The 16,774-nt window shown below is 35.0% G+C and overlaps 2 protein-coding genes across 2 annotated transcripts; both read left to right on the forward strand.

The window, feature by feature from the left end:
- The first annotated feature begins 3,631 nt into the window (after positions 1–3,631).
- On the forward strand, positions 3,632–10,377 carry LOC114761439 (CDPK-related kinase 4). The gene is made up of 11 exons (XM_028950795.1): positions 3,632–4,349; positions 5,975–6,105; positions 6,354–6,395; positions 6,521–6,629; positions 6,752–6,830; positions 8,172–8,468; positions 8,612–8,721; positions 8,813–8,917; positions 9,081–9,143; positions 9,503–9,670; positions 9,756–10,377. The coding sequence occupies exons 1-11, from the start codon at positions 3,816–3,818 to the stop codon at positions 9,900–9,902; spliced, it is 1,785 nt and encodes a 594-aa protein (XP_028806628.1). The 5' UTR covers positions 3,632–3,815; the 3' UTR covers positions 9,903–10,377.
- A 2,196-nt stretch (positions 10,378–12,573) lies between these two features.
- LOC114761440 (uncharacterized) lies at positions 12,574–13,330 on the forward strand. The gene has a single exon (XM_028950796.1). It carries the CDS (start codon positions 12,656–12,658, stop codon positions 13,304–13,306), a length of 651 nt encoding a protein of 216 aa, XP_028806629.1. The 5' UTR covers positions 12,574–12,655; the 3' UTR covers positions 13,307–13,330.
- The last annotated feature ends 3,444 nt before the right edge of the window (positions 13,331–16,774 follow it).

The raw sequence follows: 16,774 nt of genomic DNA on the forward strand, positions 1-16,774 counted from the left end.
ATTAAGGGGGTGTTTGGAAGCATCCAAAAGTTCTTCTTAAAAATGTTTTTCAACAAAACGAGACAAACTCCTCCACATATTTACCTCATATATCATAAAAGCACTTTTAAAATCATAGTTTGGTTTTCATCCAAACACCCCGGTTTGAGAAAAAAGTGAGCCAAACAGGGAGAAATAATCTGAAACCATGGTTTTGGGAGAACTGAATCCATTCTGCTTTTGGCTCAAATTGGAGAGTATGATTGTACCTGTTAGAGTAAATTTTAATAATAATATGACTTTAACACCCCTCAATTATTTTTTTATAAACATATTTAATCTTATATCTTATAAATATGTATACACATATTAATTATTTATTAATTACATTATCTTATGTATTATTAATTATGTTGGTAAAAAATATATTATTAACAATTTTATTCCTTCAAATTAAAATATATTATAAAATTTATATTTTATGTAATTACCATATTAACTTATGTCTTTTTTAGTAATTTACATATATAAAAAGGGTTTTTGATAACAACTATCTAAACACTCTCATTTTATCATAATTACTTTTCGACAAAATCTATTTTTTACAAAATCTATTTTTCAAGCTCTGGTTTGGTTTCATCCAAATACCCTTTAAGATTTGTTCTTTTTGAAAATAAAATAAGGATATTATGATAATTAAATATGAAAATACATTTATATTAGAATAACCTGAAATTGGAGTTACTTGTAGAATTCATGTGACTTTTTTAATTGAACTCTCTGCGTGGGATTTCAAAATAATTGGTCTCAGATAAATTTCACAGTTCGCGCACGACGATAGTTTGCTTTATTTACAATTTTATTATCTTAAACGTGTGATTTATATGTCTGTTTTATATATTAACTGTCAGCAGATTAAATAACAATACCACATATTAAAGCCTCCAGGTAATTTTGAATGAAAGCGTTAGTCAAACTTTAGATGATGATGATGATTTTGTCTACTCATTAATCATTAATAAAAGCTTGCTTTATGTCCCTTGTCAGCGTTATTACAAAAAAAGGCGTGACTGATACCTCGCACTGATATGAGTGCCCATTTTGCATGACCAGATTTTATTATAAACTTTAAATAATTAATTTAGATATAATAAAAATTACTTAAAATAAATTAAAACCAACAAATAGATTAAATATATTTTTTATTTTTAAATACGTTCTTATAATAAATGAAAAGAATGATAAAAAATAATTTGAAAAAAAAGGAGGATAAATAATTATGATTAAAATTAAAAAAAACATATACTAAGTTTGAATGTTGAGATATTATCAAATTAAAACTTATAAAATAGATCACGTCCCTCCTCAAATTTAAAACTTATAATCATGTCATATTTTTGAAATATAAGCTTTTAATCATAAAATCGTATAAAAAAATATGAGATATGACCACGTGATATTTGATATAATAATATACACAGCTTTATTTTTCTATTTTTATAGTGAACAGTCACTTCTGGCGGTTGTTTTCATTTTGTTAATTATTATTTACAGAACCGCATGGACAAAATAATTATTGATATGATCGAACTTGTTTGACAAAATCAAAGAGAATTTAAATTTATATTAACAATTACGATGGAAGCTATATAAATAACATTACTTTTATACAGTCCTCTACGTCCTTGTACGCTTACCAGAATAGAGGAAAGCAGATCTATCTATGCATCCTGAATAAAGAGTTCGTGTTACATTTAAAAAAAAGTGCTCTGTGTTGATGGAATTACAATATAACTAATAATATTAGTGATAACCAGCAAGGAAAATTGGATATTACTGCTTCTTCAAACATTTATTAAATCCCTTAAAAATCAATTAGATATTATATATGTTGACAGAAATATTAAATGAGGTGTTTTAGTTGGCAACGTATAGTGATATTTTTTTTAGTAATTGAAAAACTTCTCACTCTACGTGTATTAATCTACGTGTTTTAGTTAATTTTTGGCATGGGAGTATCATATTTGGTTTTGAAATGCTAACGTATTCATTTGCAGAATGAATAGTGGGAGAAATACTGTTTGTATTTTTTCAATTTTTCGCATAACTTAATGGATAATGCAGCAAATTTTAGATATACACTAATATAATGAGAAGTTTTCATTATGCGCTTATGGTTAGCAGATACTGTATTGAAAAATCAAAACTGGGTAAGACAACAATTTATCCTTAAAAAAAAAAATTTATTTTAGCATGGGCAACCAGTTAATTGAAAATTTCCTATTTAGTGATAAGAAAAATTAATACTATCTCCCGTGTTTAATATAAAAGTTCATTGAATTTTTATTCTGATTTTAAATATAAGACTATAATCCTTCTTGTTTCTCGTATTTATCTATTTTTTTAAAATAGTCCTTGTAATAATAATAATTTTAACTAATACACTTGATTAACGAAATATTTTAAGAAAGAAAATATGTATTTATTATAAATAACTAACGTAACTAATTTTCTCAATTAACTCAAATTAGTCAACTAGCTCTTGTATTATGAATCAGAGGTAGTATATTTTTATATTAAAAAAGCATTACAAATGCTTGAATCTCATTAGTGAGAAAAAACAGTTATTCAATATTAACACATAATTTCATACTTTAGTAGAGAAAAACTACATAATTTCATAAAATAAGGTACCGTATTTTATTCAGCAGCCCAAAATTCACAGGCAAGCATTTATCATATGGGTTGGATTATTAGATTGAGTGTGTGGGTTTTATTTGGTTGAATTTAAATTTTGGAATTCCTCGACACAGACTTATTTAGAATAGTTTATAAATAAATTTTTAATTGATTTACAGAATATGAAGTAAAATATGTGAGATATGAATTTTATCTTAGTTTACATAAAATTTGTTTTATAAGTATTTTTAAACACTATCCCAAATAGTCTCATAATTTATTCTATTGGATGCATTAATTAAATTAGGATCCACACTAAAGATTGAAAAAGATACTTTTATAGCTCATTACAACAATCGATTTGAAGACACCTCAATATTAAAAAAAGATAAAAAAACTAAAAAAGATTCGTACTGATGAACCAATTTTTAGCTTGCAATGATATAACAAACTACGAAATAAAATAAATTATTTATATTATAGTATAGCAGGAAGCAAAAAGTTTTTAAATCAAACAAACTATTCTTCCCATTTTTTATATGTCCGAGGGCTAAAAAATTTAATCTGGGAGAATTAAAAAATGTATTTATTTATAATTATGTTATTATTGTTTTTTAATTTATAATTGCTCATACAATTATATTTTGTGCGATGAATATGATTATTTGTTGTTAAATTACCAAATTAATATTGCTGTCACTTCCGTACAAGTCAGGATATATTATTTTATTATAATTAAGCAGCGTTTTTGGAATTGTAATGAAAATAAGCCCGGAATAAATCACTGTTGATTCTTCAAAGGAGGACTTTCCAGGAAAAGAAATGGGAAAAAAAAAAACCAGAAAAAGAAAAGAAACCAAAGTTGAAGGAGTAAATACATTAGGAAGCTCCAAAGCAGAGAGTTTCAGCCATTGATTGATACGGTTGGACCGTCGTAATACTTCTCTGACTTTCAAATTTAATTCATTTTCTTTTCCTCCGTCCACTCTTCCCTTTTCATCTTCTTCTTCTTCTCTCCTTACTTGTTCACATTTCCACCTCTCTCTTCTCTCTCTTTCTCTCTATAGTAGCTTCTCAATTTTTGCCGGCGACGCTTTCCTTACTTTGTTGGATCCTTTGACTTTTCCCGATCACCGTCTGTGTCTTTCTAGCCACCTATGGGGCATTGTTGCAGCAAAAACGTTTCTGCCGTCAACAATGAAACTGTTACTGCCGATCACCGCCCTAAATCGCCACAGCCGGCGGTATCGCCCCTGCCGTCCGGCAACTCAGTGTCAGGAGCTGGTGATGCAACCCCTGGCAGGAATACTCCCGCTCAATCTTTCTCCACTAGTCCCTTCCCGAGCCCTCTACCGCCTGGGGTGGCGCCATCCCCGGCTAGAACTCCAGGTAGGAAATTCAGATGGCCTCTCCCGCCTCCATCGCCGGCGAAGCCGATCATGGCGGCGTTACTGAGACGGCAAGGGAAGTCGAAACCGAAGGATGGGCCGATACCCGAGGAGCAAACCGAAGGTGGAGAGGGAGAGAGGCCGTTGGATAAGAGCTTCGGATATGCAAAGAATATTGGGGCAAAGTACGAGCTGGGAAAAGAAGTAGGTCGAGGACATTTTGGTCATACTTGCTGGGCGAAAGCAAAGAAGGGAGACCTCAAGGGGCAATCCGTAGCTGTAAAAATCATATCGAAGGCTAAGGTGAGAGAAGCATAGTATATGTATTCGTCTCTTAATTTTATATACACCTGCGATGGACCAAAAATGAATAACTTATCTATATAGCCTGTCGAGATCAAATGGACAGTATTTTTTTCCCGGTGAGCTGGTATGAGTTGACTCTGGTCTTGGTCATTCAGATTTCTTGCATAACATGATTTTTTAGGCACTGGAATTCCATGCAATGTTGGCCAAATGTGGTACATAATTACTAGGTAACTATTGAATTTGGAAATTCAAAGATGATTCTACAGTCAAGATCGCCTCTTGGAAAATTTAAGGTGCCACTTTTCTCTTCGGGTCGTCTCCAGTTCTCAAATGCTGTATAGAAGCCACCAGGGTCACAGATATTTTCAGAGCTTCTGGATGATGTTACTGATGACATCCAATATCACTTTCTCGTGTACAGTATGTGGTTCTCAACTGCACGACCAACTCATGTTATTATCATTCTTGGTCAATCTCGCATGAGAATAGAGAATGGATGCCAATGCCTGTTCGGTATTGAAGAATTTGATGAGCCCTTAGCTAAACAAATGATTGCAATGTGAACAACTTCAGATAAAACTTGTTTTGGACGGGAATTTAAGGGGAAAGTATTAGTTAAACATCTTGGGGTATACTAACATCTAGTTAGTTTTATTGGAGCTTCTATAAACTTTCCTTCAGATAAGTGGCCATGATACAACGAACCATGAGGTTAACCTGTAACAGTTGCGGTTAATGATAAAAACAAGTTCATGGAAAATTTAGTCATTGCCGAAATCATGTCAGCATTTTTTTGGTTTTTTTTTTGGGGGGGGGGGGCTTAAAATGCACATGTCAGTGGGAGTTACTTTTTAGGTGTGGATCAAGGTTTTATGTGAAGGACACTATTCCTCCACTGCTGAATGGGCGATGAGGCTCCTGCCTTCCTGGTCTGAAGCTCAGATCTTCTAGTTGCCAAAACATGAGTGTAGGAAGCGGGAGGTTACCAATAAAGTACTCGAGTTCCTTTTTTTGTTTGGTTCAAGTTATTATTGTTTACCTCTGCTGGACTTTAGTAGTGGTGAAGATATCAGTACCTTGCTGTAGATTTAAAAGTATAATATATATTGTAAACCTGGAAGTGACTTGGTCCATAATCTCAAATCTTAATTTGATGCTATTTTTGAAGTCACTTTCATGACCTGGCAAGGAAATTTACATGCACATGGAAATCTTTTCTTCGGAAGAAAAAACGACGAAGAAAAAAATTTCACAAAGAAAGGGAACTGACATCTGATTTCTTGTACTGGTTCATGAATTCTTTCAAAAACATTTCTTTACTCTAACCACCATGGGCATCAAATAATGTGAACTCCGATTTTGGCTACTTGACTGGCTTATATGTCCTCGATGTTTGTCATAAGCCGCCTCTAGGATTCTGCATTTCCTATTTTCATTTGTGTTTTTTCTTATTTGGTATAGAGTGGATTATCATATTGACTTATTTTTGGTGGTGACTTCAATAATTACTTTCAAGTTTGTTTTATAAGGTGCATCAACATGAATTGAACTCTCATTAAGTTGCGCTTACTTTACCTGATTAAATTAGCTTATTAAAGATAACCGTAAATGTATGGCAGATGACAACCGCAATAGCAATTGAAGATGTAAGGAGGGAGGTGAAGATGTTGAAGGCCTTATCTGGACATAGTAATTTGGTGAAATTTCATGATGTATTTGAGGATGCTAATAACGTCTACATAGTGATGGAGTATGTCAAACAATTATTTCCAAATGTTGCTTTCATTCCTGCTAGAATTATATGCATATAGTTGTTTTGTGGTCAGTTCATGCACATTGCTTATTGTTTAAGTTATTTGAAATTAAGGACTTTAATCATAGGTTCATGCTTCCAAGAATGTTTAATATGAGTAGATTTAACAGATAAGTAGTCTATGCATAAAATATCTATAATTGTTTTGTGTTTTTTCTGACGTTAAGGTATTCTTTTCCTTTCAGATTGTGTGAGGGCGGAGAACTACTTGACAGAATTCTTTCGAGGTAAAAATGAAATACTATGCATCATTTCAACTATCTTTAACTTGTTTTCTCCATACTTTTGAGATGTTTTGGTTTTGACAATCATGATTTTAACTGGATTCTTGTAATATGAATAATTTTTTAAGAGGTGGAAGATACACAGAGGATGATGCCAAAGCAATTCTTGTACAAATTCTAGATGTAGTTGCCTTTTGTCATCTCCAAGGAGTTGTTCACCGTGATCTAAAACCAGAGGTATGGAATTGTGAAGATAATGGAATAACAGTCATTCCTTTAGATTTTTTTTCCGGGTGAATGTATATAATTACCTCTCCAATATATAATTTGTCACCCTGTACATTTTGCCTGTTCTGCAGAATTTTCTTTTTGTCACCAAAGAAGATGATTCTCTGATGAAGGTTATCGATTTTGGTCTATCGGATTTTGTTAGGCCTGGTAATGATTGATTTATCTATGGTAGCATCAATTATTACAGTTCGTTTTGGTTTCATTTTCGGTATATAACTAGGATGGTTTATCTGAAATGTTCAAACTGCTAGAGAAATGAGAATCACTAAGAAGTCATACATCCCACTGTAAATTATTAAATATGGTCAACGGCTTTTGATTTCTTGAGCTATCAACAGAATACGATAATGCCATTGTGGTAGTTCTACCAAGTAACTCATGATCACATTCTATGGAAAGCTGTTTTCCTTACAAGGGAGCCAATCAAAGTGCATATTTAAGATGACTGGCTACCAATCTTTTCATTGCCTCAAAGTTTGCTGGTCTTGTTGAATAATCCTGCAATATCGTCATACAGCTTTATGACTGCTGGTTCCCACTTCTCCGTTTCTCCTTTTCTGTTTGCCAATTATTTTTATTTTGATTGTCAGGATGACTCTTTCAAATCCTTATTTAAGTTTTGATCAACTGGATGGAGTCTTATGATGCAAAAACTTATATATTGGGGGGAAACCTGTCTTGCAATGTCCAGTTTTTCTTCCTGAAAGAGAATTCAATGATACGATTGCTGGACTTTTGAGTTAGTCATTTCTGAGGACATCTTAGAGTAATCGAATTCCTGATGCTCGTTAAAGGATGTCAAGTTAGCATACGAATCAAGTTTTATTACTGTATTTGGTATAGATTCTTTATAAGTTGACATATTTCTCTGGGTTACGTTTTCTTTGGATGAACCGAAAGATACCTATAGCTTCTTTTTTTTTTTTTTTTTCCGGTACAGATTTATATTTTTATCCAAAAAGAAACATTTTAATTACTTCTATTTTCATTTGGTGTGTTCAATATGCTAAAGCTCTGCTTTGTCTAGTATCGCATGAAGCTTACTGTTTGGTGGGTTAGACATTTTGGAAAGATTAAAAAAAGGAAGGTGGGAGGGGAGTGCTTGATGGGAGTGAAAATGAGAAGTTGGAAATGGTGCAATGAAAATGAGAGTTGTATACAATTTCATATTTTGTTACACTTAACATGCGTTGGCCATTAATTGGTTCAGAATCTTCTGTTTTAATTATTAGTTGTTCATTTTCCCAACACAGCCACCTGTCCTATAGGTTTACCTGTGGAGCATTTCTCACTGTTTTTTTGGCAGAGATTCATCTCAAAGCACAGTTCTTAAATTGTCTTTGTTTTTATATCGTCTCCTGATATCAAAAAAGGCAAATCTTTTTCAGTTTCTTTTTCAGATTATTTATGGAGCCCTATAATCGTTAATCATATTATTATAGTTTCTGCTGCACTACCTCTGACAATTTACTTCTAATATTCATGCAGATCAACGCCTCAATGATATTGTTGGCAGTGCCTACTATGTTGCCCCTGAAGTGCTCCATAGATCTTACAGTGTTGAAGCAGACTTGTGGAGCATCGGAGTTATTACATACATATTGTTATGTGGAAGCAGACCCTTCTGGGCACGCACTGAATCAGGCATCTTCCGGTCTGTGCTGAGAGCTAACCCTAACTTCGATGATTCACCTTGGCCATCAATATCACCTGAAGCTAAAGACTTTGTAAAGAGGCTTTTGAACAAGGACCATAGAAAAAGGATGACTGCTGCCCAAGCTCTAGGTATGTTGCGTTAGAGTGTTCTGCTCAGACCTTGCTTGACTTGATAATTGAATCTTTGCAATCAAAATGCACTCTCTCTCACACACACGTCCAGGTTTAGCTTTATGACTTTTATTGATGAAGACGTACCTGCATATTTGCAGCTCATCCATGGTTGAGAAATGAAAAACTTGCCATTCCATTAGACATTTCAATCTTCAAGTCAGTCAAGTCATATGTGCGAGCCACACCTTTCAAACGCGCAGCACTGAAGGTAGTCACCTGTTATACAGCCGTTAAACAAATATACCTTATATCTTAAATGTAATGTTATCTTCTTTCTTTTTTATACAATAATTATGCAGGCTCTCTCAAAAGCGCTGACAGAAGATGAACTCGTCTTTCTAAGAGCACAATTTAGCCTATTAGAGCCAAACAATGGTTTTGTTTCCCTTGAGAATTTTAGAGCGGTTAGTTGTTGGTTTTACAATTCTATTTCTTTTGACATTGAGAGGGTGTTTGTAACATACAAGGTTACTGTAATCTGTGTTTCGTATGGAGTTTGCATTTTACAGTTGATTCTAGCTGTTATTGTTACCACATTCTATCAACTAAAATCAAAGGAAAATGCAGGCTCTCGTGAAAAATGCTACTGATACCATGAAGGAATCAAGGGTCCCCGAAATTTTAAATTTGGTGAGACATCTTTGATTTTTCTCTGTTTTTCATAGATGTATTCAATTAAGGATACATCCTGCCTTCTCCTTTTCACCGCTAAAATCTTTTTCTCCCAGCCTAGCTTATAGCATTTCTAGCAAGATTTGTCAATCATATAATTACCTGAAAAATAGCCGCATGATATAATTTGTCAAAGATAGTTACTGTTCTAGTTTGAGCATTCAAGCAAATTCAAGCGGACTTTGACCATTTGTCATTTCCTACCAAACTAGATTTATTAATAAATAATTGTAAATGTTATCATTTCTATCCTTATGAAACTGTATGGTTCTCTTGTGCAAGTCTCTTATGCTGAACTGCACATTTCTTTATTTAAGATGGAGCCGCTGGCTTATAAAAAACTGGATTTTGAAGAGTTTTGTGCCGCCACACTCAGTGTATACCAACTTGAGGTTCATGAAAACTGGGAGAGAATTGCAACTACTGCTTTTGAGCATTTCGAACGGGAAGGAAGCAGAGTCATTTCAGTTGAGGAGTTGGCGCAGGTATGCATGCTTCTGTAAGAGCAACTATACTTGATCATTCCATTAAGTCATAAACCCAACTGACTTTTTGAATAATACGTTTCAGGAGATGAATCTGGGTCCTTCAGCTTACACCGTACTAAGTGATTGGATCAGGAAATCTGATGGAAAACTAAGTTTCAATGGATATACCAAGTACTTGCATGGTGTCACAATACGAAGTTCAAATCCCAGACCACGACAGCTAGTATGATTAAACTCACCATAGTCTTTTATTATTATCATTGGAATTAGTCTGTGTCTACTTTCTTCCCCATTTCTTTCCTTTTAATATTTTATTTTAAAAGGAAACGGTACAAAAGGACTCTATATATTTTTTTATTTGTTATGGGTGGGCGGAGGATTGAGGGAAAATATAGAGCTAACATATTGTTGTATTCCTTGGCATGTAATTTGCGTGCGAAGTAAAGTTGTCCTTCAATTTTACATGTGAGCACAGATTGCACATGGCATCTTGTGAGGGATTGAGGGATTTCGTGTGGAGATTAAATACGTGTTTCTATTATAGTCAAAAACCAATTCATGGCTCCACTGGTCACGGTGATGATAGTCCTTCAAGAACAAGGATTGAGATAGAGAAACACAAGAATACCTATAGAAAATTGTAAGTCAAACATTGTTTTTTAAATGATTGGATTGCTATAAAGAATTCGCCACATTTGTTCTTAGTCCCATGCCTCTCTGTTTGTCCGTGCCTCAACAAATTGGTCAAAGTTAGAGACGTGCCCCAGGATGGCAAGCCAAATGGCCTACTGTAGCTTGTGAACGACCGCAGGTAAAAGCTTGAACAGCAGTGTCGTACATATCTTGAGATTAGCTTTTTAAATCCCTATGACGTTGTCCAAGTCTTGTGCTACAATTTTTTTCTCATTGATTTATCAGAACCATAACAACCACCGATAGGGACAAGGAAGCTGAGGTAAGAACTGGGATGATAAAGATTCACATGTATAAAACTCATTCCCCAAACAAAAGAGATGAGATGTCCATTGTTATCTGAAGAATTTAAAAAATGCGCTCGTCCCCGGAGTACGTCAACTCCATAAAGTGAGGATTAGTTGTTCCTGGCTTGAATGAACATTTAGAACATTAAAAATTGAAAAAAAAAAAAAAAGTGCTTACCAGAATTAAAGGCTCGGACCCAGATTGGAATTGGCCGGCAAAGTTGATGAGACTGGTTCAACTGTTGAAGCGATGTTCACGAGAGCAGAGGCGGCTCACATAGGGCCAATAATAAATGGTGGAATCCCACTTGCTTCCCTGGAAATTTTTTTTAGTATGTAAATTCACTGAATAATTTTGCTTGGCCGTTAGAACAGAAGGATAAGGAGGAAGAAAATTTCCTCTGGTACAGCAAATAAACACGATGATATTACGTCTGGATTTCGGCGATTGACTGAATCCCTAGAATTCTTCATTTCAAACGGATTGAGTGATTCCCCCGTCAAAATTCCCTCTTCGTGGAAACACCTGAACCAGGAATGATTCTATGAAATAGTCTCATTTCGACGATTTTTTTTTAATACAAATATCGACAATTTTATTTTTCCGTATTTGGTTTTTTAGACGACAAAATGTCTAGGTAAGTTAGGCCCTATATTTGACTTTCAAATTACAATGATATCTGATGAATTAATCTTAATAAACAACAAATTCTATGTTCATCGAATGCCAAAAAATTCAACTTCATTGAAGTTATCTGATTAAACAAACCTACTCATTCTGACATTAATATAGGAAGTTACATACTTCCATATATGCATGTGCCTGTGTTTCCAAATCTTAATGAAAAAGCTATACACTTTCATTTGTTTTTAAGTTATCCATATCCTTTAAAAATAAATATTACAATATATAACAGTTTAATCTTGAACTTTTTTTATTACAATGCCTTCTAGTAACTTAAAAATTAAACCAATAAATATTCAGGCGGCAAGAGTAACGGCCAAAACCGAAAAAATCTCTAGTCTCTAATATAATGAAAAAAATAAATAACAAAAAACGAGTTTAGATTATACTAGTACAACATACTTTTTTCCTTAAAAAAGAAGAAGCAAATATAAAACATCTGGCCCCAAAAAAATCTATCTACTATCTCTTATCTTAATTATAAGACCTCATTTGTAGACCGAGATCTTATAATTAGAATAGAAGATAGTATAATAACAAAAATACAAAAAAAATTATGGACTGGTCAGAAATTGCTTATAGTTGTGAAAGAACGACATACTGGCATGCTTGTTGTTTTGTTTGAATGTTGCTGAAACAAGAAGGGCATAGAGACCAGAGAGAGAGAGAGAGAGATGTGAAGAAGGACAGAGACAAGTGGGACAGTTTGCCCTTAAAACCATTCACCAAACTTATAAGAAATCCCAAATTAAAGGCAAAGCCACAAACTCATACTTTGATTAGAATACACAGAAAGCAACATCACAGCAGCCCAAGACACAAACACCACACATCACTTTGTCCCTATGGTCCCTTCCATATTCCCATCTCTGTCCTCTTTTTACACCACACAAACCAACCAAACACATTTCTTCTGTATCATCCCTTAATAATTATGTTCTTCTTTATAACCCTTCTTGTTCGCACTTTCACGTTCATACGCATTATCACAGTACAGCTGATGAGATCGCCCATACGAGAGAGAGAGAGAGAGAGATCGCAGAAAAAATATATATATACATCTATATATATATATATATATATAGCATCCTAGTTTTGTCATTGATATAAACAATAGCAAGAACACAGACAAATGCTAACACAACTCTTTCGTCATTATCCTCTCTACACCACATTCTCGGTGTTGCAGAAATCAAGAAAAAACCGAAAAAGAAAAAGAAAAGGAATCATGTTCATATAGTTCTTTGTCTGCTGGCATGTGTGTATATATATATATATAGGGTAACTGATGAATCAAGCTTTGAAGCACCAAGTGTGATGGTGGTGGTGGCTGTGGTGGTGGTGGTGGTGGTGGTGGGGGTTTTCCTTGTCGATGATGCCTTGGACGGTGCGGAACTGCTCCACATGGCAGGGAATAGTGATGGGACCCTTCTGATCAAAGCCATATTCTTCCTCCGCCTGCTTCAGAAGCTGCATGAAGAGAGGGTGGTTGATGTAGATCACCGGAATCACGAACCTCTGCTGTTCCTCTCCTTGACCCACCAAAATCGCCAGACAACCTTTCGGAATATCCTTCAGATCGTCCTTCTTCTCGTGGTGGTGGTGGTGGTGCAGAAAGTGGATGTGAGGAAGATGAACATGAAAATTAATCAGAGGATGATGATGATGTTTCTGATTCTGAATGTTACCGTTACCGTTACCGGTACTGTTACTATCTCCACCAGCAGCGAACCCCATGTTGAAGAGCTTAATCCCAGGAAAAAGGTCGAAGCAGATCAAGAAAGACGGAGAGAGAAAGAAAGAAAAGAAAAAGGGTTTGAAGACGAGGGCTATAAGAAGAAAAGAGAGAAAGGCCAGGGATCAGAAGCAGAAATGGCGAGAGAGAAGAGGGCCAGGGAAGAGTCAGTGAGAGATCTGGGGATATTGCTCATGATAAAAAGTAGAAGCAGAGAGAAAAACCCTACATAAGAAAGGAGGAAGACGAAGAAGAAGGAGGAGGAGGATTTGGGAGGGGCGGAAGGTGAGGTATATATTGGTGGGGGTGAGAACTGTGCGGGGGTTATGATGTCACGATGCTTCTGGCTTTGTTTGGACACAATCGTTTCCTACTGTGATTTCTAGAGTCCCCCAAAAAGAAGTTATTATTCTCGCCGTCCTTCACACTTACGGAATATTTGTTAATTGTTAATTTCCCCTTTTCACTGTGTGTTCTCCATTTCTGTCCCAATCAACGTTGCTGGAAAATAATAATAATATATTTGTTTGGATTCTGGGATCATAATTTTTGTAATTATAATTTTGAGTGTACATATACAAATTCAAAAAAAATGTTCACCACAACATAGTATTATTATCTTGATATTGTTTAGATTTGATTTAGACAGTTTGATTTTTTTGTTTTTGAGTTAGTGATTTTTGGAAACTTTTTTTTCCTTATCTTAAGTGGGATAGAATATAAGAGAATATCAATATTGTAATTAATATAAAGAATTGTAAAAATAAACTCTTCTTTTTTTCGATTGAGACAAAACAAAAACAAAACTATCCAACTACATCATAAAGAAGAAAAGTGGAAAGAAAGTCAGGCGGTGTACTAAAGAAGACAGCTCCCACGGCAATCTGAGTGGCCTCCTTCGCTAATGCATCAGCAGCTCCATTTACCTCTCTACTGCACCAGTCTAACATAACAGACCAATCTCTTGTCATCCATTCCTGAATCTCTGAAAGTAACTGTTGCTCATGGTGATCTTCGGTCCAGCCATGAGCTATCAAGTTCGTCGCCTCCCAGCAATCCGTTTCTATCACTATTCGTCGCCAATGCATATCCCAAGCATGCTTCAGAGCCCATGCAATACCCCACAGTTCTGCATGAAGACTAGAACCCCTCCCAAGATTGCACATGAACCCACCAAGAAACATACCGTCGTGATCCCGAGCAAGGCCTCCGCACGCTGCTACCCTTGTACCCTGTACATAAGCTCCATCAACATTAATTTTAATAACTCCCACGAAAGGTGGCACCCACCAACGATCCTGTCTTCCTCTAGTGAGCAGCTCACTCACTCCCGTATTCATCCACACCACCACCGCACCGGTCCTACACAGCACTTCCTGGTACCCCACTGCCTTCCCGTCAAAAATCCCAGCGTTTCTATTCAACCAAATTTGTCTACACAACACCCCAAACCAAATGTTCCATTTCGCATTATGCACCATGGCTGTTTGACCCAAGTTCCATTACACCCATGCCTCTGCATTCCCTAACGTAGAGAACCTGCCCCAAAACTGAGATGGCATCAGACTCTCCCAGCACTTTCGTGCGACAGAGCAATCACGGAGGGCATGCAAAATATCTTCCACATGGTGCCCACAAAGACCACACGATGCGTCTGTCTGCATTCCCCTCTTGGCTCACGAGTTATTAGTCATAAGACGACACCACACACACAACCAAAGAAACAAACGAACTCTTTGAGGCACTTGAAGTTTCCACACCTTGCGCCAAACCCCATGGTACCTATTATTGTGCCTATCAGACACCAAAGAGTAAGCTGACTTGACAGTAAACTCACCACTGCTGTGCAACCGCCAAACAGGTACGTCTTCCTCATTCTTATTAATAGTAGGATAAGCTCTACTAATATCCTGCAATATGCCCGTAGGTAACAAGGATCTCAACCTGTCCCACTGCCAACCCCTAGACTCAGAAATATACTTCTAATTCTTAATGTAAGACCTAATGAACTAATTTAAGTAAATTAAGAATGATAATTCAATTCGTAAATATGATAGATTTTTTTAAAAAATACGATAACTATTTTTTTTAATTTTTTCCTTCATCTCCTGGTTGATTATTGTTGAGAAAATATTAATAGGTTAATTTAAAATAAATAAATAAATAAATGAAATAAATCTTATATATATGAGCAATATTAACTCTTTGATTATGCCTTCCATTAAGAATTAAAGGATTAATATATAAGGCGCAGATTAAAGAATAAAACCTCGAATGTTGACCGTGAAATTGAAAGAATATAAGTAGAATGATCACGAGAAAAAAAAGAGAGGGGGAAATGACCACAAAATACCCTCTAAATTTTACAATGACAAAAAAGGCATCCAAATAAGCAAAATGACAAAAAAGGCATCAGGTACCAATCTGGAATTTTGATCTTTGACCTAATGACCGAATTGCCTTGATGAGTGAGGTAAAAAAGAGCTGAAAATGAGAAGAAAGCAAACAGAGGAAGACGCTGATGAAACACGGGAAGAAGAAAAGAAGAATGTTGGAAATGTTATTATTTTACTCTTCCGCATCACTATTCTGTAAACATTGTGATTTGGTGGGTTTTGGTTGTGGGAAAGAGGATTTGTAGTAAGAGAGGGAGTGAACCCGTGGGATTACGTGAGTGAGTAGAAGTTGATAGCGGGATTTGGATTATTCATTTTTGTGGCTGCTTCATGGTAAAATAGAAACAGAATTATTACATTTGAGGGTTTATATTCAGTATTTGGTGAATGATGAAGCAAAAATCAGAAAATGGTGGTAAGCAATTACGTAATGTAACTGCTATCATAGGCCTGCTCGTTTTTGGTAAATACCATTACGTGAATGGTAGATTTTATTATACATGTAGTTAATTATGAAAGTTAATAGTTCAATGTTTATTATGATGTACTTTAGGTGCACGTTCACTAAATGATTTATTTATGCATACAAGTTGCCCTTTCGGTGAAAACAGGTTTACAAAACCCATTAAAGAAGTAGTCGCTTTCACTATAAAAGTTGTAAATCCCGTTATGTATTTTGTAAAATTCAGCATGAAATTTTATTAGTAGTAAAAAACAAGTTACTCATCCCCCAAAAATATGTTGCAAAACCTATTAACAAAGCGGTCACTTTTACTACGAAAGTTGTAAATCCCAATATATGCTTTGTAAAATTCAGCGTAAAATTTTATTAGTTTTTAAAAACAAGTTGCCCAATGCCCATTCCCTGAAAACAGGTTGCAAAAGCCATTTAAGAAGTGGTCATTTTCACTATAAAAGTTGTAAATCTCACTCTGTGTTTTGTAAAATTCAGCGTGAAATTTTATTGATTTTTAGAAACAAGTTGCCCATCCCCTGAAAAGAGGTTGCAAAACCCATTTAAGAAGTGGTCATTTTCACTACGAAAGTTGTAAATCCCACTATATGTTTTGTAAAATTCAGCATGGAATTTTATTGGTTTTTAGAAACAAGTTGTTCATCCCTTGAAAACATGTTGCAAAACCTATTGAAGAAGTGATCATTTTCACTACAAAAGTTGTAAATCCCACTATGTGTTTTGTCAAATTTAGCATGAAATTTTATTAGTTTTTAGAAACAAGTCGCCCATCCCCTAAAAACAGGTTGCAAAACCCATTGAATAAGTGGTCATTTTCACTACGGAAATTG

The sequence above is a fragment of the Neltuma alba genome, unplaced genomic scaffold (assembly GCF_004799145.2).
Source record: "Neltuma alba isolate B1F8T4 unplaced genomic scaffold, ASM479914v2 tig00011122_pilon, whole genome shotgun sequence".
NCBI lineage: Eukaryota > Viridiplantae > Streptophyta > Magnoliopsida > Fabales > Fabaceae > Neltuma > Neltuma alba.

Coding starts and splice junctions, on each gene's coding strand:
- LOC114761439 (XM_028950795.1), top strand. CDS start 3,816: ATGGGGCATTGTTGCAGCAAAAACGTTTCTGCCGTCAACAATGAAACT. Junction 6,630..6,751: donor ACCGTGATCTAAAACCAGAG/GTATGGAATTGT, acceptor CCTGTTCTGCAG/AATTTTCTTTTTGTCACCAA. Junction 8,722..8,812: donor TCAAACGCGCAGCACTGAAG/GTAGTCACCTGT, acceptor ATAATTATGCAG/GCTCTCTCAAAAGCGCTGAC.
- LOC114761440 (XM_028950796.1), top strand. CDS start 12,656: ATGGTGGTGGTGGCTGTGGTGGTGGTGGTGGTGGTGGTGGGGGTTTTC.